Source organism: Procambarus clarkii, chromosome 66 (assembly GCF_040958095.1).
Source record: "Procambarus clarkii isolate CNS0578487 chromosome 66, FALCON_Pclarkii_2.0, whole genome shotgun sequence".
Lineage (NCBI taxonomy): Eukaryota > Metazoa > Arthropoda > Malacostraca > Decapoda > Cambaridae > Procambarus > Procambarus clarkii.
This window is the reverse complement of record NC_091215.1, coordinates 23,189,218-23,214,212: the sequence shown is the minus strand read 5'-3', so window position 1 is coordinate 23,214,212 and position 24,995 is coordinate 23,189,218. Positions and strand designations below refer to the sequence as shown.

Genomic DNA, 24,995 nt, shown 5'->3' with positions numbered 1-24,995 from the left:
TTAGGTAGGGTCTACGTTAGCTAGGCTACGTTAGTTAAGCTGCGTTAGGTAGGGTCTACGGTAGCTAGGCTACGTTAGTTAAGCTGCGTTAGGTAGGGTCTACGGTAGCTAGACTACGTTAGTTAAGCTGCGTTAGGTAGGGGTCTACGGTAGCTAGGCTACGTTAGTTAAGCTGCGTTAGGTAAGGGCTACGGTGGCTAGGCTACGTTAGTTAAGCTGCGTTAGGTAGGGGTCTACGGTAGCTAGGCTACGTTAGTTAAGCTGCGTTAGGTAAGGGCTACGGTGGCTAGGCTACGTTAGTTAAGCTGCGTTAGGTAGGGGTCTACGGTAGCTAGGCTACGTTAGTTAAGCTGCGTTAGGTAAGGGCTACGGTGGCTAGGCTACGTTAGTTAAGCTGCGTTAGGTAGGGGTCTACGGTAGCTAGGCTACGTTAGCTGCGTTTGCTTACCTGTGTTTGATTTGGAACCACTCACGGTGTAGAGTCCATGGCAAGGACACTCAAGGCTGGTTGGTGGACATGACTGCGACTCTAACTGCTGCTGCTAGTTCGACTCATCAATGAGAGAGAGAATCACGATGAATGTGAAGAGTTGATGTTTGCGTGTCTGGCTCTGGAGAGGAGTGAGTGTCTACTACACTGGGGGGGGTGTGGACTAAACTGCCCCCCCCCCCCTACCTACCTACCCAGGTTGTCTGAAACTGTTACCTCTAGGGCCGAACCACCTTGTTACGGCGGCCAGCAACTGTTTACAGCACAGCCGTGTGAGCAACTCTACGACAATATTTTTTTTATGAAATTTATGCTTTCATCTTTTTTTATTTACATATTATCTATTTCCATCTACTTTTTTTTATTTAACGTCAGGGTTTTGACCTTGTATTGTGTAATTTCATAACATTTCAATACGCACACATACATACATACACACACACACATACATACATACATACTAGGGGACACAAGGGGCACACGCACTAGGGGACACAGGTGGAAACTGAGTGCCCAAATGAGCCACAGAGATATTAGAAAGAACTTTTTTAGTGTCAGAGTGGTTGACAAATGGAATGCATTAGACAGTGATGTGGTGGAGGCTGACTCCATACACAGTTTCAAGTGTAGATATGATAGAGCCCAGTAGGCTCAGGAACCTGTACACCTGTTGATTGACGGGACCAAAGAGCCAGAGCTCAACCCCCGCAAGCACAACTAGGTGAGTACATACATACATACACACACACACACACAGGGATCCAAGAGTCAATGCTCGATCCTGCAGACACAACTAGGTGAGTACACACACACACACAAAAGCACAGTTTTTAGTATTTTTAATACAAGGTCCAAAAAAAATCAACAAAAGCCTTATTCGTTTTATTTACAGGATTTAATACAGAAAAACACTTAAGACCAGCATGAGCATACTACACTTCGTATTTACAAATAATTTACAAACGGTTCTTTGTACAAATTGTACATGTAAACACACTTACACACACACACACTCAGGGACCACCAGTCAAGTGGGCAACGGCCAGTTGTCTCCAGTCATACCCAAGATGACCAGACGCCTTGGGTCGTAACCCAAGCAGTTACGGAGTCGTAACCCAGGCTGCGTGCAAGATGAAAAATCAGGATTTTTGGAAGGGGGGAGGGGGAAGGGGGGGGGGGGGATTTTCTTGAAAATGGAGTTCATTACTGTGACACAGATATATAATAGAGTTTACCACAATGGTATAGATTGTTGAGATGACTGACAAATGCTCTGATAGGCCTATTTTGTGAAACACAGAAGACATTATATAGGCCTTACGATCGACTATCTTTCAATATGCTAAATTCGACATGGATATTCATATAGTTGTTTTTGTGTAATTTAATGTTGGAAGCCACAGACACTCATCAACAACAGCCTGGTTGACCAGGCCATCAACCAGGAGGTCTGGGTCAAAGACCGAGCCGCGAGGACATTGATCCCCGGAACCACCTCGTGATAAACTCAATGGTATGCAACCTGGTCGGGTAGACGAGGAATCTACTTGATCCAGTACTCACTGGGTATACCATATACTCACTGGGTATAGCACATACTCACTGGGTATATATATATATATATATATATATATATATATATATATATATATATATATATATATATATATATATACCATGTACTCACCGGGTATACCACATACCCACTGGGTATACCAAGTACTCGCCAGGAAATACCCATTTGTTCCACTTAAGTGAACGTCCATATATATATATATATATATATATATATATATATATATATATATATATATATAACAAGAAAACCCTCACCTATACAATCACTCTGTGCACTATATCTATTATTATTATTATTATTATTATCATATAATACACTCAACAATCACACGGTGAAGATTTAATGCCACAATCACTAGCTAGCTGTAATTAAAACTTTTCAATCGGAGGTATATTATCAAGACTAGATCTTTATTTATGTATTGATGGCTAAATCTCAAAGATCTTTTTCTTTTCTTTTTTGGTCCAGAGAAAATTCCTGGTCGGTGCTTTCGCGTAAACGTCGTTATATAGTTAAGCGGAAGGAGTTGGGTGAGAAACTCATTAAGTAAACCAGGGACTCAAGAGCAGTTTAAAAAAAAAAAGTTTAAGACATTAAAATCATTTGATTAAGAGTCAATCTGAGATCCATGGCTAGTCTGGTGCCAAATTCACGAAGCAGTTACGCAAGCACTTACGAACGTGTACATCTTTCCTCAATCTTTGACACCTTTGGTTACATTTATTAAACAGTTTACAAGCATGAAAACTTCCCAATCAACTGTTGTTATTGTTATAAACAGCGTCCTGGTGCTTCGGAGCTCATTAACTGTTTAATAATTGTAAACAAAGCCGCCAAAGATTGAGAAAAGATGTACAGGGTTCGTAAGTGCTTGCGTAACTGCTTCGTGAATCTGGCCCCCTGGGCTATAGGAAGTAACATTATATAGGTGACAAGTCGACGCCTATAACTCTTGTTTATGGTCATTGTTTGCACCGTGTCTCTCACTGGTTTGTCAAGCGGTCATATAGGTAGCGAGGAAGTTTGTCTGTTCCTTAGTGTCCATTGCAAATATATATTTTTAAATTTGTTCAAATGGTCCCGTTCAATGATTAGTGAACGCTCGCGTGGTAGCGGGTTTAGTGCTCAGACCTCGAAGGAGCAGCCGGTTACCGTTTGATGATTTCGGGGTTCAACGTCCCCGCGGCCCGGTCGTCGACCAGGCCTCCTGGTTGCTGGACTGATCAACCAGGCTGTTAGACGCGGCTGCTCGCAGCCTGACGTATGAGTCACAGCCTGGTTGATCAGGTATCCTTTGGAGGTGCTTATCCAGTTCTCACGGGCTCAACGTCCCCGCGGCCCGGTCCTCGACTAGGCCTCCAGCCAGCCATATATACGACGTCGCTGCCTGTTGCTAGAGGAAGGTGCTGAAATGAATCGATTCTAGACGCAAAAGCCGAGCTCTGTCGACTCCTGCGTGAACATCGAAGTCAATATTCAGACACTGGCCTCGAAGTGGGCAAAGTCTAGTGGATGTAGAAACCCAAATTCTACGCCGACGTCGAAAAACAGTCATTTACACGTCGAAACACGTGAAATTTAGACGTAGAAGATGAATTAAATTTACATATGTAACTGGGCGATTCTCTAGAAATCTCTAGAAATATCCGAAACCGCTGACTTCGAGCGGGAAATCGGTGACTTCGAGCAGGAAATCGGTGACTTCGAGCGGGAAATCGGTGACTTCGAGCGGGAAATCGGTTACTTAGAGCAGGAAATCGGTGACTTCGAGCGGGAAATCGGTGACTTCGAGCGGGAAATCGGTGACTTCGAGCGGGAAATCGGCGACTTCGAGCGCCACCGACGAACGCCAAATGCAGACGAGTTGAGTATTATTTCCCAGAACGAGGAGTCCAGGAGGAGGAATATGGCAGACCGAAGCTCACGGGATTGAAGCTGGGGAGCGACTCCTGCAGCCTTCAGGAGCAGGTGGGCGACACGACAGGAGTACTCCCGTAGGGGTCCTGCTCCGGCCCCGTGGGCGTAGGCTTGTTCCTCTCCGCCCACGGCTTGATGTTCTCCAGGGCGCAGAGAGAGGCGTTGGAGTTGTAGAGGGGCGTGGTGGGTGGGTCGGTGAGCAGGCCCTTAGAGAGGGCTTCCGCCTGCAGCGACATCATCAAGCGATTAGTTGCTTGTCGTTCAGCCTCCCGTTCCTCCGCTGCCTGCCTTCTGCAGGAGGAGGAGGAGGAGGGATAGGAGTTAGTGCGGGTATTCGGCGAAGACATCTGTGACGCCCCCAAGAATATACGCGACGTCATGAATATGATATATGACCTCTTAAGAATGTGAAAAGTAACCCCCCAAGAATATGATATTATAGGAAATAAAATACTCTAAAAATACAGACACAAAAAATATACACAAACTCAAATTTTTACTCAAAATTTAATGAGACAAAAATGTATTATTACCAAATATATAATTAATCAAACTGAACGATACAAATACAAATCTAAATAACGAACAAGAACGTAGAACTGACGTCCAAGACATGAAGAACAAAAACAAGGAACCTGGAACTAACCTCCACTTGGTTCTGCGGTTCTGGAACCAGGTCTTGACCTGAGCATCCGTCATGTTGAGTTGCTTAGCCAGTTGGGCTCTCTCGCTGGAAGCCAGATACTTCTGTTTGTTGAACCTCTTCTCCAGCTCGTTCACCTGTGTAGGGAGGAGACAGAAAGCGTGAGACTGGGGCTGATATATGTAGAGAGAGAGAGAGAGAGAGAGAGAGAGAGAGAGAGAGAGAGAGAGAGAGAGAGAGAGAGAGAGAGAGAGAGAGAGAGAGAGAGAGAGAGAGAGAGAGAAAAAAGAATTAAAGAAACGAGGGGTAGAGAAACGACAAGAACAAATATAAAATCCAAATCGGAAAACAACAACACCACCACCCCACCTTCTAACACCTGCCAAGACACCTTCTAACACCTGCCAAGACAGACACGTGAAAGACTACACACAACACCGTGTTTACAAGACCAGCGGAAGACCTGAAGGGCTTGCAAGAGTGATGAGAAGCCCACGTGGCTATGTGGTCTCGGGAGTGGCAACGCTTCAAGAAAACATGAAGAGCCCTATACACTTTGTGGAACATTTGCAAGATCGTGGAACGTACCGGGGGAAGGTGTGTGTGTGTGTGTGTGTGTGTGTGTGTGTGTGTGTGTGTGTGTGTGTGTGTGTGTGTGTGTGTGTGTGTGTGTGTGTGTGTGTGTGTGTGTGTGTGTGTGTGAAATTAATGTGGTGGAGACCAGTGTGGTGGAGCCTAGTGTGATGGAGCCTAGTGTGATGGAGCCTAGTGTGATGGAGCCCAATGTGATGGAGCAAAGTGTGTTTGGAGCATATTGTGATGGAGCCCAGTGTGATGTAGACAAATGTAGTTCGCCATAACTTTAACATGCCTGCTGTTACTTGCATAAATTAAATCATTCCACCTCTAAGATGACACAGTCTGTGACCTCGAGGAAGTCCTCGAACCGGGGGACTCCACTCGAGGAAGAACGCTTAGCAGAAACTCCCTCCTTGAAGGAATTCACTTTGACTAGGCTCACCTACAGCTAATTCACCTGTGAGGAAGGACTCACCTGAACTCTGGTGAAGGAGGTGCGAGGCTTCTTGCGCTTTGGGGGCGTCCTACTCTGGTAAGGATGACCAACCCGTCGGGAGAGCGGGAAGGGACCTGAGAAAGAGAGGAAGAGAGAGAGAGAGATAAGAATTAGAGATCAAAGCAATATCCAATAACAACAAATACAACATAGACACAAATAAGTGCCCTTAGATACGAACAATCTCTGTAACATCTTAATGTTTTTGTCCAAAAAAATATATATTTAGTTATAAAATAAATGGATATTAATTTAATTTAAAAACAAATGTCTTAAGGTAATAACTGGTGTTCGGTTAAGTGAACCAGATAATTCGGATATCTGGTAAGTGTGGCTCGCTTTCTAACATTTCAGAACTAATTAAGAGGATCATTAACAAGCGATTATGGTCATCTAAAGCGCTGACCAATTAGGTAATTAGTGTGAGACGAGTCACGTTGAAAATAATACTGGCAATTCTTCCCTATGGAAATTGATATTAAAAAAATAACTATAATAATTGAAATTAAAATAGAGCATTAATATTTTGCTCTATTTTAATTTTAATTTTACATTAATAAAATAATAGCATTAATATAATAACAATAACTATAACAATAATAATAAGAAGAATTGTTATAAATAATTACAATCGTTTGTCTCATTAAAAACATCTTTATCAACTCTATTTTATTTCAAAGTAAGTGAAAATTCAACCCTCATATGAGTCATAGAGATGTTAGAAAGTTTTGATTTAGGGTTAGATTAGTGAGAGATTGGAATGAGCTAGAAAGTTTTGATTTAGGGTTAGAGTAGTGAGAGATTGGAATGAGCTGAAGAAATAGGTTGTGGAAGCAAACTCCATTCATAAATTTTAAGGTAGATATGATAGGGACAGGCGTCATGGCTTTAGACAATTGACGGCTAGAAAGGCGGGGACCAAGAGCTAATTCACGATCTTTTAGGCAGAAATAGGTTAGTACACAAAAAACACATTCCCACAGGACCTCGCGGCTGAGAGGACAGCGCCTGGGGGTCGAAGTCCTAAGGACCCGGGTTCGATTCCCGGCCTAGGCAGAAATAAACGAGGAGAATTTCTTTCACGTAATGCGTCTGTTCATCTAGTAGTAAATAGCTACTTAGGATTTAGAGAGCTACCATGGGCCACAAACCTGGAATGTGTGTGTGAGAAATGTATGTAGTAGATAGGGATAGAGTAGATAGTAGATAGAGGAAAAATAAGTCGAGAGTCAGTGTAGGCAAACGAGGGTTAGGACGGCGGGGTCCAAGAGCTAAGAGCTCGATCCTGCAGGCACATATAGTAAATACACACTCACACCAAATTATAAAAGAAAGACTTCAGGAAATATGGACTTTACAACACTGTAAGAAAGAAGGAATAAAAAGGACATGATAACGACGTACAAGATACCAAAACGGGAGTTTGACACAAAAGATATAGAAGCATTGTTCAAATTAAAGAACAGTTGAACGAGAAGACAGAATTGGAAACTGGAATCATAGGTGAGTCACAGAGATGTCAGACAAAAAAAAACTTTGTCAGTCTTGTAAGTAAATTTAACGGACTAGATGGGGAAGTTATCGTAGCCAATTCAATAGTTTTAAATGTAAATGTAATAAGATAAAAAAAAGAAGGAAACTAGTCACTACATTGAACTAATAATGATGGTTGAAAGGCCGGACTTAATAGAAGATGATTGATTGATAAAGATTAAACCACCCAAAAGATGGCACGGGCATGAATAGCCCGTAATTAATAGAAGATGCTGACCCTGCAAGCACAACTGAGCACGCACGCAAATTACTTACTTTTAACCTTTTTAACCTTTTAACCCCGTGCCATCTTCAAAACTACACGATACAAAATACAGACTGTACTATCTCTTAAATAACAGCAAACCCCCCCCCCCAAAAAAACAACAGAGAAGAAACAGGACCCCAGGGTCAGGGGCTATACACAAGGGAGATGCCATTTTGTTGACACATTTGCCATCTTCAGCTCATCCAGCGTGGACCTGGCAACAGCGCCAGTCACAAACACGCGATATTCGTGGCAACGCTGGACTTGTTTACATTTCCCACCACTATTAACAAAAACAACAAAAAACCCGAATCATTCATCAATATGAACAATTCCTTGATAATAAATTAAATTAAACCCTGAAAGCATAATGGGCGCGGCTTAAAACGATATATATATATATATATATATATATATATATATATATATATATATATATATATATATATATATATATATATATATATATATATATATATATACAATGTACGATCTGAATAATACAGTTTCAATTACCCTTTCCACGTGGTCTCAACTTGGTCCAGGGTCGAGGACAAACAAGGCAATAAACAAAACAAAGCGTGTATTCAAGAGCGTCTGGCAGGCCTGTTATGGCAGCGATCCAGAGGGTGCGGGGTAACCGTTTATTTTAAATAACAAAAGCTACTTTATATTCTCGCCTTGTCTCTGCCGTGAATCATAACAAATCGTATCTTGAAGCAGTCTTAAGTGTTTATATATATTTGTGTATATAGTTCTTTTTTTATTCGTAAATGTTATATAGTGTAAATAAATAGTAGGTACAATTGTTGCAATTGGAGGTATCTGGCATCTGACCAAAGGAGAGCAGACCCCATATTTTACTGGTCCGCGTTACCACCTTGTTCCATATTGATCATTACTTTTCGTTTTCTTTCTAAAACTCGCTTCTTTTTCACCGCACAACCTGATCTCATTATGATCAATCCTCTCCTGTTTCAAACGTCCAACCGCGCACCCAACACACGCATCTAGCCGTATTAAACAATAAGAAACCAACTGATAATTTCTGAAAAAAACATACACAGCCGCTAACACCACACCAGAACGAAGGTTAAAGGCAAATAGCCTATTACGGAGGTTTGATTTCCTGTGAATATGATTGTCCTTGTGAGGAGCCATTTTATCGAGACGAGGATGTAATGGAGGATATTGGAGTCTCTACCAGTGCACAGTCTTGCCGCCACCACCACCAGCACCTTCACATCTGTGGCAGAATTTGAAATCTGCATCAGTTATGAACGCTATGACGTCACAGTGACGTCACGCACACGCTAGAACGATGACGTAGAGATGTCCATAAATGCCACAGGTTTTAGACCCTACTCCTCTAGTGGCCCCTCAGTCTATATAGATCTATAACCGCCCAATTAAACTGTTCTAAGTATCATAAACTGCTGTTATAATCAATCACTAAATAACTATTACACTCATACCATTCCTGTACTCACCAAGTTGTGCTTGCGGGGGTTGAGCTCTGGCTCTTTGGCCCCGCCTTTCAACTGCCAATTCCCGTGTTAGATATTGTTATATGATGCTGGTTAGAGACGAGGCATCGACTGTGTAGTTTGTTGTGAATTACACTGGTTTACCTAGAGGGTTCAGAGTACTCAAAAGTGGTTTACCTAGAGGGTTCAGAGTACTCAAGAAGTTTACCTAGACAGGGTTCAGAGTACTCAACAAGACTTTACCTAGACAGGGTTCAGAGTACTCAACAGTGGTTTACCTAGGCAGGGTTCAGAGTACTCAACAGTGGTTTACCTATACAGGGTTCAGATTACTCAACAAAAGTTTACCTAGACAGGGTTCAGATTACTCAACAAAAGTTTACCTAGACAGGGTTCAGATTACTCAACAAAAGTTTACCTAGACAGGGTTCAGAGTACTCAAAAGTGGTTTACCTAGACAGGGTTCAGAGTACTCAACAAGTTTACCTAGACATTGTTCAGAGTACTCAACAAGTTTACCTAGACAGGGTTCAGAGTACCCCATTACCCATATCTCCTACACAGTACAACTTATCCTGGCTCTGCTTGATTATTATTATTATAAACAAAACAATGCATGTACAGTCCATATTTACTTCCGGTACTAAACACGTTTCATGTAACGCCTTTGTTTTGACTGGCTGCAAATTCTAAACTTTGAACAAATTCTAAACTTTGAACAAATTCTAATATCTGAACACGCAAACAGACACGCGAACAAATCCCATTTCCGTGATGTGAATCAATAAGCAAATCAAAAGTAGCCTTATTTAGAAGGATTCGAACCCGGAAAAAACAGCAAACGCGTCACAGAGATGCCAGAAAGATCTCATTCACTCTAAGAATCATAAAATAAATATAACATGGATCAAAAAGTTATCAAAGCCGATTCGATACGCAGCTTTTTAAATCAAAATACGATGAACAAAACGAGTGAAATGAGTCTCACTGCACGGAATGAATAACGGGTCGAAAAGGCAAGGCGAGGAGGGGCCGGGACCAAGAGCTGAAACCCGAGTCAGTTACCACAGGGGGTGAGAGAGCTGGGGATCAGGTTTCCAGGGCGGGCGCGGACATTTTGACACCAGGATCGATAGAAATCATTTCCATTCCCGTAATATTGATCCTGTCGCGTGAGAACCAACTTTCTGATAGTCGTATTGGCTATAATGGGATTATAGGGTGGTATAGCGTGGATTATATTTCCGCTGGTATTTATAATGCCTTACAGGTTAACAATAAGCCCCCCCCGAAGGTTCTATTCTTTTCAGTATTGGTTTACTGGGGGAATTAAAATACTACAGGATTATACTGACGGGATTATACTAGTGGGGGTTATACTAGTGGAGTTATACTAGGCTGCATGCTTCCACCAGCATCCTTCCTTCTATCTTGCTCCATCAAGCATAATTTTCATCTCTCTTATCTCCCTCCTCCAAGTTCTTCACATCTCTCTTCTCTTCTCCTCTTCGTTTCCCTGCGTGGAATGACCAGCGGCGGGACAGCAGTTGGGTCATTAAGAGCCCCTAACAAGCAACCAAGAGACCAGGGGTGATATAATGATTGGTGTCGACGACCAACATATTCAGAAGAGCCACTCTCGCGCGCCAGACCCCCCTATTTTACCCAACTGTGAATATATAATGAGGTGTAAAACCTTTAAATTGCTACACCCCAGCGACCCAGGAGGGCAAGGGGGGGGGGGGGTGTAGGGTGGACCTGTGTGTGGTGGTTGTGGGGGTGGTGGTTGTGGTGGTAGTGGTGGTGGTGGTGGTTGATGTGGTTGGGAGGTGTAGGGATGTAGTGGGTTATTGATGGAGTGTGTAGGTGTATTGATGGGTGAAGAGCCTCTCTGGGTGTTATCTTGAGATTCTTGAGGTTATCTTGAGATGATTTCGGGGCTTTAGTGTCCCCGCGGTCCGGTCCTCGACCAGGCCTCCGCCCCCAGGAAGCAGCCCGTGACAGCTGACTAACACCCAGGTACCTATTTTACTGCTAGGTAACAGGGGCATAGGGTGAAAGAAACTCTGCCCATTGTTTCTCGCCGGCGCCTGGGATCGAACCCAGGACCACAGGATCACAAGTCCAGTGTGCTGTCCGCTCGGCCGACCGGCTCCTCTAGTGGAGTTATACTAGGCTGCATATTTCCACCAGCATCCTTCCATCTATCTTGCTCCATCAAGCATATTTGCATCCATCAAGCACCGGAGCGACCGGCTCCGGTGTAGATTGGAGGCGCATGTGCGCCTCCAATCTTTACAAGTACCGTGCTTGCTTTACCAGTACTTATCTATAAGTGACAATGAAAGGTATTTCTACCAATACTCGTAAGATACGAGTATTTCTTTAAATTTCTTCTACTCTTTTTTGCATTTTCAGCTTCTTATTATGTCCTTTTTGTCCTCCTTTCTCTCACCGTGTCAGTTCCCTTCAGTATCTAGTATGTTGCGATCATGTCTCCCTCTGTTCCTTCACTTCTTCAAGAACATACATTAGGAACAGTAGGAGTACCAGGAGCTACCCTTTGGGTAACTTCACGCGTTATATTTCTCCATCTAGAAGCCTCCGCTTTGACGGTGACTCTGTGTTCAGTCGCTCAGGTACTCCCTTACCCAGTTCCGTGTTTTCCTATTAATGCCAACTTGTTGTTCAACCCATTTCGTAGGGGGAACAATGGCAAATGCCTCTTGGCAGTCAATGAAAATACAGTGTTCTTTGACTTGACTGATTATAGTAACCTTGTCATAGAACTCTTGTCAAGTTTGGCAGGTATTATTTTCCTTTTCTAAGTCCATGTTGCCTTTTTTTTTGTTACATGGTTCATCCTTTCCAGTTGTTCAATTATGCTTACCCTAATTACTTTTTCCGGCACTTTACACGGAATACTTGGCAGTGTATTCACTTAGTTGTATTCACCTAGGTGTGCTTGCGGGGGTTGAACTTTCGGCCCGCCTCTCAACTGTCAATCAACTGTTACTAACTAATATTTTTTTCCCCACACAAACACATCCCCAGGAAGCAGCCCGTAACAGCTGTCTTACTCCCAGGCACGTATTTACTGCTAGGTAACAGAGGCATCAGGGTGAAAGAAACTCTGCCCATTGTTTCTCGCCGGGAATCGAACTCGGACCACAGGATTACGTGTCCAGCGTGATCAAACCCGGGCCCCGGTGGTATCAACAAATATAGAGAATCTCACATTATTACGTATATATATATATATATATATATATATATATATATATATATATATATATATATATATATATATATATATATATATATATGCCCGAAACGCTTTGCGTAATAGTGGATTTAGGCATTGTATGTACTAGCTCTATCTATAAATCTATCAATTTTTGTAAAATCTCTTGTATGTATGTACCTTACCTGAATAAACATTTATATATATATATATATATATATATATATATATATATATATATATATATATATATATTAGTATATTTTGGTAGCAGTCTTTCCTGTAGACATATATTATTAAATATGAAATAAATTTTCGGTCATATTTAATAATACATATATATATATATATATATATATATATATATATATATATATATATATATATATATATATATATATATATATATATATATATATATACAACAGTAATATTAATAAAATATTTACATAGAAATCGTGACCTTTTCATCACACATTTTGTGATGATTAAAATCACCCTCATTGTTATCATTATGTTCACTAATTATCATACTAATTATACTCCAACCAATCCCACACTCAACTGGCAATTCCAGAGTATAACCAAACTTTCCAGAGCGATGAGACAGCCGATCCAGCCAGAGTTGGCTATACTGAGGTGACGCATAACTGCTTGGCATTCCCAGGAGGGATGGACCTGGGGCCAGATTCACGAAGCACTTACGCAAACACTTACGAACCTGTACATCTTTTCTCAATCTTTGGCGGCTTAGTTTTCAATTATTAAACAGTTAATGAGCTCCGAAGCACCAGGAGGCTGTTTATAACAATAATAACAGTTGAATGGCAAGTTTTCATGCTAGTAAACTGTTTAATAAATGTAACCAAAGCCGACAAAGATTGAGGAAAGATGTGCACGTTCGTAAGTGCTTGCGTAACTGTTTCGTGAATCTAGCCCCTGGAATATAACCGTCCTCTTGCCTAATCGTTTCTACCGGATTGCGTTATAATCGCGACGTATTAGTCAAAGAACAGCATCTTAATAGTGACGTTGTGTGTCTTTGCATCTGGGGTCTCTCGAGGGGTTTAGGATAGTGTGTTTGGGGCTCCAAGAGTTATTAGTTAGGTGAAACAGTTGGTTTTTGTTACGGAGTGGCTAATTGTGAATAGGTTATTATGACTATCCTGCTCTTGTATGGGGATATGAGGACAAGGAGGTGGGATAAACTAGTGGCACTATTGAACTAGTGGCACTATTAAACTAGTGGCACTATTAAACTAGTGGCACTATTGAATTAGTGGCACTATTGAACTAGTGGTACTATTAAACTAGTGGCACTATTAAACTAGTGGTACTATTAAACTAGTGGTACTATTAAGCTAGTGGCACTATTAAACTAGTGGTACTATTAAACTAGTGGTACTATTAAACTAGTGGCACTATTAAACTAGTGGTACTATTAAACTAGTGGCACTATTAAGCTAGTGGCACTATTAAACTAGTGACACTATTAAACTAGTGGCACTATTAAACTAGTGGCACTAGTAAGCTAGTGGCACTAGTAAGTTCAAGAATCAGGTTCATTCTGTGAGTACATTCACAGAGAAACTTGAGTGTGTTAAACAATGTATAGTATACACCTTATCCTGTATAGTACTATACCTTATACCGTATAGTAACATACCTTATACTGATATCTTAATGTGTTATTTATTCTATTATTTATAATTATCAAAATTATTAAATTAATAATAATAATAATAATAATAATAATAATAATAATAATAATAATAATAATGAAATCACATTATCATGATATCAATAAGAAAATCAACTGGAGCCGTCATGAGGATTCGAACCTGTGTTCGGCATGGGTACTCCTAGACCACACCTCAGAGTACAGGGGGAGAGGGAGGGGTTCCCTTCCCCATAAATTGGTTTCAGTTGGAAGCCTCAGGAACCCCTAGAGGATTCAGTGGAATTCCAGGTTGCATTTTTGACCGTGTCGTAGTAGGGAAGGTGGTGATGGGTACGGAAGGTGGTGAAGGGTAGGGAAGGTGGTGAAGGGTAGGGAAGGTGGTGAAGGGCAGGGAAGGTGGTGAAGGGTAGGGAAGGTGGTGAAGGGTAGGGAAGGTGGTGAAGAGTAGGGAAGGTGGCGAAGGGTAGGGAAGGTGGTGAAGGGTAGGGAAGGTGGTGAAGGGTAGGGAAGGTGGTGAAGGGTAGGGAAGGTGGTGAAGGGTAGAGAAGGTGGTGAAGGGTAGGGAAGGTGTTGAAGGGTAGGGAAGGTGTTGAAGGGTAGGGAAGGTGTTGAAGGGTAGGGAAGGTGGTGAAGGGTAGGGAAGGTGGTGAAGGGTAGGGAAGGTGGTGAAGGGTAGGGAAGGTGGTGAAGGGTAGGGAAGGTGGTGAAGGGTAGGGAAGGTGGTGAAGGGTAGGGAAGGAGTTGAAGGGCAGGGAAGGTGGTGAAGGGTAGGGAAGGTGGTGAAGGGTAGGGAAGGTGGTGAAGAGTAGGGAAGGTGGTGAAGGGTAGAGAAGATGGTGAAGGGTAGGGAAGGTGGTGAAGGGCAGGGAAGGTGGTGAAGGGCAGGGAAGGTGGTGAAGGGTAGGGAAGGTGGTGAAGGGTAGAGAAGGTGGTGAAGAGTAGGGAAGGTGGTGAAGGGTAGAGAAGATGGTGAAGGGTAGGGAAGGTGGTGAAGGGCAGGGAAGGTGGTGAAGGGCAGGGAAGGTGGTGAAGGGTAGGGAAGGTGGTGAAGGGTAGGGAAGGTGGTGAAGGGTAGGGAAGGTGTTGAAGGGTAGGGAAGGTGTTGAAGGGTAGGGAAGGTGTTGAAGGGTAGGGAAGGTGTTGAAGGGTAGGGAAGGTGTTGAAGGGTAGGGAAGGTGGTGAAGGGTAGGGAAGGTGGTGAAGGGTAGAGAAGATGGTGAAGGGCAGGGAAGGTGGTGAAGGGTAGGGAAGGTGGTGAAGGGCAGGGAAGGTGGTGAAGGGTAGGGAAGGTGGTGAAGGGTAGGGAAGGTGGTGAAGGGCAGGGAAGGTGGTGAAGGGTAGGGAAGGTGGTGAAGGGTAGGGAAGGTAGGGAAAATAGTGAAGGGTAGAGAAGATAGTGAAGGGCAGGGAAGACTATGCAGAGTAAGGAAGATATCAAATGGGATTTCTCTCCAACAGACCAGAAAACATGCTCGCAAACCTGATAATAATTTCGTTAATGACTTAATATGTTCGTTAAAAGAAATAAAAAAAGACTTACGCGCGCACATACCAATACGGCTCAAAATGCTCGTAAAAATATGCATAATTGACGAATCAAACTAATGGGTTAATGTGGTAAATGGCCGCGAGCCATTACTATCTAAATGGATAAATGATGTCGTAAAATTAATGGAGATAATTACAGAACGAGACGTTAATGTTGCTTGTAACTATTTGTACATTGTTATGATTGCACACCGTTGAAGCGTCTGTCGTGAGCACTACTTCGCTAGTGATCACAACTGCCTTAGTGATCATAGCTTCGTTAGAGATCACAGCTTCGTTAGTGATCACAGCTTCGTTAGTGAACACAGCTTCGTTAGTGATCACAGCCTCGTTAGTGATCACAGCTTTGTTAGTGATCACAGCCTCGTTAGTGATCACAGCCTCGTTAGTGATCACAGCTTTGTTAGTGATCACAGCCTCGTTAGTGATCACAGCATCGTTAGTGATCACAGCCTCCTTAGTGATCACAGCCTCGTTAGTGATCACAGCCTCGTTAGTGATCACAGCCTCGTTAGTGATCACAGCCTCGTTAGTGATCGCCGCAAAGCGTGATTTTCCGCCTAAATGATTCTAATTGGCTGATATGTGGAAATGAGCGTTAAAACTGGTTGACCTTTAGCCAATTAGCGGTAACAAGTGACTGGAGGTGAGGCTGAAGGTGGTGGGGGCGGAGTGACCCTCGTGGGCGGGGAATTTCCTTGTCCCCCTTCCCCCGAACCCCACCCATTTTTCCCCACTCGCTGGAAAAGTCGCCTGAAATGACTCTAATTCGATCGTGCAGAATTATGGACGAAATACCCTCGAATTCTACCCCTGAAAAGGGACCTCTGGAGGTACTTTGCCCCCTGGAACTCTTCCCTGGAACTCTGTGGCACTCTTTCCTAGAATTCTGTCCCCTGGAAGGGATATCTGGAAAGATTATCTTCTTGAATTCTACCCCTGGCAGGGGCTCGTGAAGCCAAAATCTGGAAAGGGACTTTTGCAATTATCCTCTGAAGGTTGTCTGTAAGATCACCGTCAGATATCTTCTGTACAATCATCCAGTTATAGAATTCGGGATTGGAATACACTCATCGGAATAATAGGCTTACACAATTCTGAATGGCCTCCCTCCCTCTCCCCCAAACAAGAAAAAACACATTCACCTCGACATCGTTACAACCTCCCAGCCCAAACAAACACACACAAACAGACACAAACAAACACACACACACACGGAACATATCGGCCAAAACAAACCAATAAAAAAATACTTAGTTTACCTAAACTATATAATTTCTCGTCCCATAAACCCGTCGAGTCAATTTACAAACTTTTTAACATAATTGTTATATTAACTGAAAATAAACTCAGTAAATGGCTCTTGTCACTCAATGTCATTGTTTCCCCTCCTTCAATACCATTTTATATATGAGACCTTTTATAACACACTTTAAATAACATCAATGCGTAAAATCGAAAAAGGAGAAGCGCCAAGCCATTATGACTATATAGCACCGGGAAGGGGTCAGGATAAGGATTTGGGATGGGACGGGGGAAAGGAATGGTGCCCAACCACTTGGACGGTTGGGAATTGAACGCCGACCTGCATGAAGCGAGACCGTTGCTCTACCGTCCAGCCCAAGTGGTTGGGGGGATATTGAGAGAAAAAAATATTGCAACAATGAAAACTTCGTAAAACAGCAAAAAAAATGTAAAAGGTAATGATAAAAATAATAATACTAAATCAAGAAATTTCTGAAAAGCAATGAGGCCAATCCTGGCCTGAGAGGCTAAGGTCCCTCCAGCATATCCCTACTGGATGGGTCCAACCATCCAACCTTTCATTACACCCAAACCATACACATAAATCAGTTATAAGGAAGTCCAAAAGGGTAGTGAAAATAGGGAGGTAGGGAGGTAGGTAGGTAAGAGAATAGGTGTGTAGATAAAGAATGATTATAAGACATTATAATAATTATAAAAGGGCTAAATACGAGCTACTGAGGACGAGGCTATTGGATAGACAGGATAGGATAGGTGATGAACGCAGGTAGCCTGGGTAGGGACAGGTAAACGAATATAAAATATAGATGGCATGAGATGGTGGTATAGTGGTGAGCATAGCTGCCTTCCAAGCAGTTGACCCGAGTTCGATTCCCGGCCATCGCAAATGTAAGGGGTTAGAAATAGTCTAAGCTACTCTATCCATTTGAGATGTATTTCTTTCTTGTCTCAATAAACATACTTGAACTTGATATAGACGGCTGGGTATAGGCTTAATATACACATGGGGTCACTCGCCCTGTCACCAACCTGACTATAACACCCCCATTCCATTTTTTCCCCTCCATACCATACCATCCCTCTCCCTCCCCAGCATCCCCGGAGATGGTTGACGGGAGATGAACTTCCCATAACGCAGTCGGAGGCTGTGTCGAGGTGAGGCTATAAACATGTCAGAGTCTGCAGGTATATGCACCGAAACTATAATACATATATATATATATATATATATATATATATATATATATATATATATATATATATATATATATATATATATATATATATATATATATATATATATTACAGAGCATGAGGCAGAACAAAAGAACATAAACCTACTTATGTGGAGACAAAAAAAATCCCGTTTTAATCCTATTCTATTACCCTCTCTCTCGCCAATTCTCCAAAGCTATTGTTTCCCTATTCTCCAAGAGAAGGTAAACCTCCTCTTCCACAAATATATACATAAGTATACAGTATATACGTATACATACCCCAAGGAATCAATAATATCTGAATATAACGAACATCAGAATTAAGAATAACGGTGAACGAGGTTGCTAACGGAACCAAACCAACTAACGGCCTGGAGACCCACTAACGCCAATCAGTAGCCTAACGCACACCGTCGCTCGACGCGCGGAATACAGTGAAAGTTATAACCGTAATTTCTAGTTACAGCTGTAGCTTCACTGTCACATGACGCTGTAACGCTTCAATTATTTGAATTTGATTGTATGGTCAAGCTGAATTTTTAATTGCTAAAAAAGTTTATTTTTTATTATTTTTGGCACGCGCGATACAGCTGATATATGCGTGCGGTAGTTGCAAGCCTGAGATGTATTTCTTATAAATTATTACGTTTTTTTGGCCGCTTTCGTGAATTCAGTAATTACTATTAACATCAAACAATTTTGGATAGTGAGACTATTAGTTTAGTGTCATGTTCTAATGGATATAGTGACAGTTTATATAGCATAAAATGCCAATACCATTATATATTATACATTATAAATTATATATATATATATATTATACACTATATATTGTACATTAAATAGTATACATTATATATTATACATTAAATAGTATACATTATATATTATACATTAAATATTATAAATTATACATTATATTTTATACATAATATATTATACATTATAACAACTGCGTGACGTAATATTGTACTGTATTCCTATTATGCAAATTATTTTTGTAACCAATGTCTAAAATTGAGTTTTTTAATAATTATCTCCCTTAACACAAAACTGTTTCTGGAGTTTCACTGTAATTCGAAATTGTAAATACAAAATCATTATGTACTATAGTTTGTGGTAATGTTTCTAGTTAGTGACATTTAGTTCAACATGTAATGAAGAATTATAATTACATTAATTTAATTAATAATTAATTAATTGCAAGAAATATTTACGTATCGTAGATTAATCTATTTGAAAAGAAAACATCGTAGTCTAGTTGGCTTCATTCTCGATTCACTTATCGGGAATCTCGGGTTCAATTCCCCTAGTGGAACAGAAATATTTTGGCATATTTCTTTTCACCTAATGCGCTTGTTCACCTAGCAGTAAATGGGTATACGCAAGAGTTAGGTAACTGTTATAGGGTTGCATCCTGGGGGGGGGGGGATATATATATATATATATATATATATATGCGAACAAGCCTGAATAGTCCCCAGGACTATATGCGAATGAAAACACACACCCCAGAAGTGACTCGAACCCATACTCCCAGAAGCAACGCAACTGGTAACTACAGGGCGCCTTAATCCGCTTGACCATCACGGCCGTCAAAAGGAAGTGACTCAAATAGCCTCAAATAGTGATAGCCTCGGCTATCACTTCCTTTTGACGGCCGTGATGGTCAAGCGGATTAAGGCGCCCTGTAGTTACCAGTTGCGTTGCTTCTGGGAGTATGGGTTCGAGTCACTTCTGGGGTGTGAGTTTTCATTCGCATATAGTCCTGGGGACCATTCAGGCTTGTTCGCATTTGTGTTCCTCACGTGTGCCCCAAAGAATGAGGTGATTTGGTGAAATGCTATGCCCAAGATTACCATCCGAGTTGCCGTCGGGGAAGTGGCTCAAATAGCCTCGGCTATCACTTCCTTTTGACGGCCGTGATGGTCAAGCGGATTAAGGCGCCCTGTAGTTACCAGTTGCGTTGCTTCTGGGAGTATGGGTTCGAGTCACTTCTGGGGTGTGAGTTTTCATTCATATATATATATATATATATATATATATATATATATATATATATATATATATATATATATATATATATAAATTGCCATAATTAAGAAGCACTATGCTCAATGAATAAATAATGTTTATAGTAAATCATGTTGCCATTTACGAAATTGTGAAAACTGAATTCAATTTTATTCTTCTTACCATTCGTTGGCGTATTAATAATAAAACGCCACCAAATGGTCCTTATTACAATTAATCTTTATTTGTAAGCTGAAACTTTATTTTTAGTTCTTAATTTTTCCCGTGTTGAGGTTAAAGGCCTATATTGCCCTCTGGAGGGTTAAAATGGCCGTGAGACTTGGTTAATGACTAATACGTTGACCAGGACTTAGGTGAACCCCTGAGCTTATATACGTTGAAAAGCGGGGGTATATATATATATATATATATATATATATATATATATATATATATATATATATATATATATATATATATATAAATATATATATATATATATATATATATATATATATATATATATATATATATATATATATATAAATATATATATATATATATATATATATAAATATATATATATATATATATATATATATATATATATATATATATATATATATATATATATATATATATATATATATATATATATATATGACATGTAAATAAATAAATAAATAAATAAATAAATGAGAAATTATCTTACTGGATATTTTTGGAATGTTTCACTGGTTGTTTATTCACAAATTGGCTGAACGAACAACCAATGTTCTGGTTGTTCAGACTTGTTCAGACTGTTCTGCAGACTTCAGCACTGTCTACAGTGCTGAAGTTTATTCAGAGTATAATAAATCGTGTTGAGGCAATCTCCTTTCATTGTGTAGATCTATCTCCTTTCATTGTGTAGATCTATCAGATATATCTATCTATCTATATCGTGTATACAGTATATCAACTAGGGGCAGTTCTTTCGTTATATATATATATATATATATATATGTCTATTTGGTATACTACTCTCGGTGTTAATATGTATAAGAGATATTACTTTCATTGTATATTCCTAATACCAGAATTATCTCATTATCTGATTAAGGTAATCACTGAATAATTTTGTTTGTATATATATATATATATATATATATATATATATATATATATATATATATATATATATATATATATATATATTTTTTTTATTATGATTATTATACTATAAGTATTTTATTAATTATATTATTTTATAATCAATATTGTAATTATTACAGTAGTAATTTAATGACAAAAATATTATTCTAATGTCTATGCAATATAATTGATAATTAATGTGGAAATTAAAATGAAACAAGGGGTTACTATTTAATAAGTAGTTAAGTTACTTACACTATTATTTATAGACTGATAATATGAATGTAGAAACTTGAATGGGTTTTAGAGTCTATTTAGGATTTGAATCTACTTTGGAATAAAATGATTTTAAACTTTTAACTTTTCAATGTTATACATGAGTATTATTAATATTTCGGATGTGATATCTAGACCAGCTGCAGATATTAAAACGGTAATTTTATTAAATATTTGGAAATAATAAAAACAAAATATATATACCGCATTTGATGGGGGGATGAATTTTTCTTTCCTATCCGTTAGATTCTATCCAGCCTAAGCCGGAGAAACAGCCAGGCGCTGGCCGCCTCCTTCACCCGGCTTATAGCTCGGCTTCTCTACCTGGTTGACACAGGTTCGACGCCTGCCAAAGATTAATGCATAAAGGTAAAAAAAAAAAAAAAATCCCCTCCTCTACACAGGCGTCGATAGTAGAAAAATAAAAAAAAAATCCTTGTGATCGCGATCAGGAAAATTATTGATGGATCTGCTCTGCCTCTCACACAAACACACACACATTAGGCTGTCTGTCACCCGCTGTCCGCTGTGGATTTTCTTATATGGGCCGCCCATATTCCGCAGGCGAGGCTTCGTCTGTTGACGATTGGTTTAACAACATAGATTGGTCTACGATTGGTAGCGGGTGTGCTAGGACGAGGAGAGTGTGTCCGTGGGTCCGTAGTGAACTCCTGTAGGTGTTATCAGCGTGCAGGAGCTGTTATCAGCGGCCTGTCTGTCTGTGTGTGTATGTGTAGGTTAGGCTGCTGAGAGCGTGAGTCCCTATCGCTCCCAGCTGTCATCGGCTACCTTCCTTCACGCTGTTTCTCAATCGACGTGTTATTCGATCCTATAAATATATTATGAGTTGGGAGAGGGTAAGGGTTAGAGGGGGAGGTGATATTGGGAGGGGAGGAAAAGGATAGTAAGGGGAGATGAGAACCGGCAACCCATATAGCCCCTGAGATCTACAGCTACTCAACCGTTGTTTACTTTATAAACTCATTATAGCCGGGCCATCTCCTGGTAGGATGGTGTTTAATAAAAAAGTGAACGCCTCAACATCGTTATTAAACTGACGGCCGGACACTTAACCTGTTTCAGGGTTTAGTCACGTAATGGATATTAATCCTTCCTCGTAATGTAGCTAGAGTGTTTGCATGTTAAAACAGGTGTTGTTTAATGCTCATAAAACAAGCCACACAAACAGGGAGACGCAGCATTGTTTCATCTCTTTAAAACATTCTAACATCAGTCAGCTTAAAAAAAAAAAAAACAGGAACAATAGTTCTACGTTCTTTTCATACTCTGAATGATGGTATGATTGTCACAATATAGATTGTATGATTGTCACAATCATACCACAATCATACCGGGAGTGTGATTGGTCATCGCTTCTCTTTTTTAAAACACTCACTCACCTCCCATATAATATTATAATATTTTATATATATAAAATATTATATATATATATATAATAGAAAGAAGCAGTTACGCAAGTACTTAAGAACGTGTACGTCTTTCCTCAATCTTTGACGGCTTTGGTTACATTTATTCAACAGTTTACAAGCATGAAAACTGCCCAATCAACTGTTAGTTGTTCTTATAAACAGCCTCCTGGTGCTTCGGAGCTCATTAGCTGTTTAATAATTGTAAACAAAGCCGCCAAAGATTGAGAAAAGATGAATAGGATTGTAAGTGCTGGCGTAACTGCTTCGTGAATCTGTCCCCCCCAAGAATCTTCCTGGATATTACCGCACCATCCTGGCTTGTCCCTAGTTAACCAGACGCTCAAGCCACCACTTATCCCGGCCGGTTAATTACCTAACTAACAGCCAGTTATACCGCTCGTCACGGCGCGAATAGGTGTATCTCCCTGAATTAATCTCGCGCCTAAGACGACCGCGAAGGAATGGGTCTAGATCTTACAACCAATACCCCGTCTAACTCGCGGTTAAGATCAGATCAGATGAAAATTCATTCCTAGCAAGTGAATAATTACCAAAATAATAATTCATTCCAAATAAATATCCCGAGGTAAGGGAGGGGGGAGGGGGGGTAAGATCGGTGTGGGGGACCGCATTAATGCCTGCTTTTCAGCTAATTGCTGAACGACCCCCGCGGCTCAAGTAGTCACATGTCGTTAGCAGGAGCAGAGGTTAACGACCTCTCCCATGGCGCCAGGACCCCCCCCCTCCTCCCTTCATCCCGCTCTGAAAGAGATCGCAGCGCCGCTCCTCGGAGGGATATTAGTGTTGGGAACATAATCGTTCCGATCTTTTACGATCAGGTGTCGGCGCGTGTTCCGTTCTTAGTGGTAGGAGGGAGGGGGGGGGGGTTGGTGGTTGGATAGGGATAAACGAATGGTTGTTCCCTGTCCTATGAGAAAAGGATATGCCTCCTCCGATAACAACACGACTGATGGGAAAGTCCCCAGTTAATGTCTTTATTTAGCTCGTGATGAGGGCTGTGCTGGCGGTTTGCGGCTTACTGATAATACAACAATCTTTTGAAATACAGATAATACAAAAATCACAGTTGTGATTACTACCACATAAAACAGTAGGTCTACTCGTGGCACTCCTGCCTCACATCACAGTAGGCTTGTATCCCAGCTGCCACACCACAGTAGGCCTATTTGTTGCCTCACCACACCATTACGCCGGCAAGAGCACAGCTAAACATGACAAAAGTGATAAGTGGACTAACCTGTGAGCCTGTCAAGGGTCGGGTAGTGCGGTGCCAGGGCAGTGGGTCGGTCAAATGGTGGCACTGGCAAGCCGGGAATCCAAGGGTGGCCGCCCCCGAGCCCTGGGAGGCCAGGGTACCCCATGCCCAAGGGTCTGTGGGCCGGAACACGTAACACCGTGGGCGCTCCTCCGGCCAGGGGGCCGTAGTGGTGCGGCAAGCCGGCAAATGTGCCATAGCCGCCGTGGTAGTCGTCTACGACCTCCTCGTAACTCTCCTCGTCGTCGTCGTGGTCGTCGTCGTCGTCGGTCTCCACCCGCCTCTCGTCCTCGTCACTGGTGCGATCTTTGTCGCCGAGTAGCGCCGATATGCTAAAAGAGAGCCTGGCGGCATTGACGGCCGGTTTGGGCATCGGGGCAGCGGAGGGGCGCAGGGCAGTGGGGCATAGCGGCGGATCGGGAGACCCGGGGCGACTGTCACCATCCACGTTGATCTCTTCCTCCTGCTCCAGCTCCACGGCTGTCATGGCGCCGAGTGGGTGAGGTGTGTCCGTGGCGGCGGGCGTGGTGGCAGCTACACTCAAGTGTTCGCGAGAGACCGGAGATACACACACGCCCTCGCCCGCCACGCACTGAGAGGTGAATGGTTTCTCTGGCCTTCATGCAGCCCGGGCTAGCCCGCCTGCTGGCTCCGCCCACTGATCTCAGTGGGCGGGGCAGGGGCGGGGCTCTCGCCTGATTGGCCAGGCGATCGCTCCACCCATTCCTGGAGCCGCGTGATTGGCTGATCTTAAGTGATGGCCACGGAGTAAAGCCTACAAGATAGGAATCGGTAAAGAGGAGGCGGCCGGCTAAGTTAGGTGAGATTTTCTGCTAAATGAACTCCCATCCCTTTATCGATAGACGAGCGCACAGACCATAAAATCTGTTTTAAGTTAATTACACAGGATTTTCTGCG

At 41.6% G+C, this 24,995-nt stretch overlaps 1 protein-coding gene and 1 non-coding gene across 2 annotated transcripts; one reads left to right on the top strand and one right to left on the bottom strand.

Annotated features, from left to right (window-relative positions):
• Positions 1-1,357: 1,357 nt before the first annotated feature.
• On the bottom strand, positions 1,358-24,747 carry LOC123753151 (T-cell leukemia homeobox protein 2). Its single transcript, XM_045735144.2, has 4 exons — positions 24,060-24,747; positions 5,684-5,778; positions 4,633-4,766; positions 1,358-4,277 (listed from the first exon to the last, which is right to left on the bottom strand). Exons 1-4 carry the CDS (start codon positions 24,562-24,564, stop codon positions 4,028-4,030), a joined length of 984 nt encoding a protein of 327 aa, XP_045591100.1. The 5' UTR covers positions 24,565-24,747; the 3' UTR covers positions 1,358-4,027.
• On the top strand, positions 17,545-17,616 carry TRNAG-UCC (transfer RNA glycine (anticodon UCC)). Its single transcript has one exon. It is a non-coding gene; the product is annotated as a tRNA-Gly (tRNA).
• Positions 24,748-24,995: the final 248 nt, after the last annotated feature.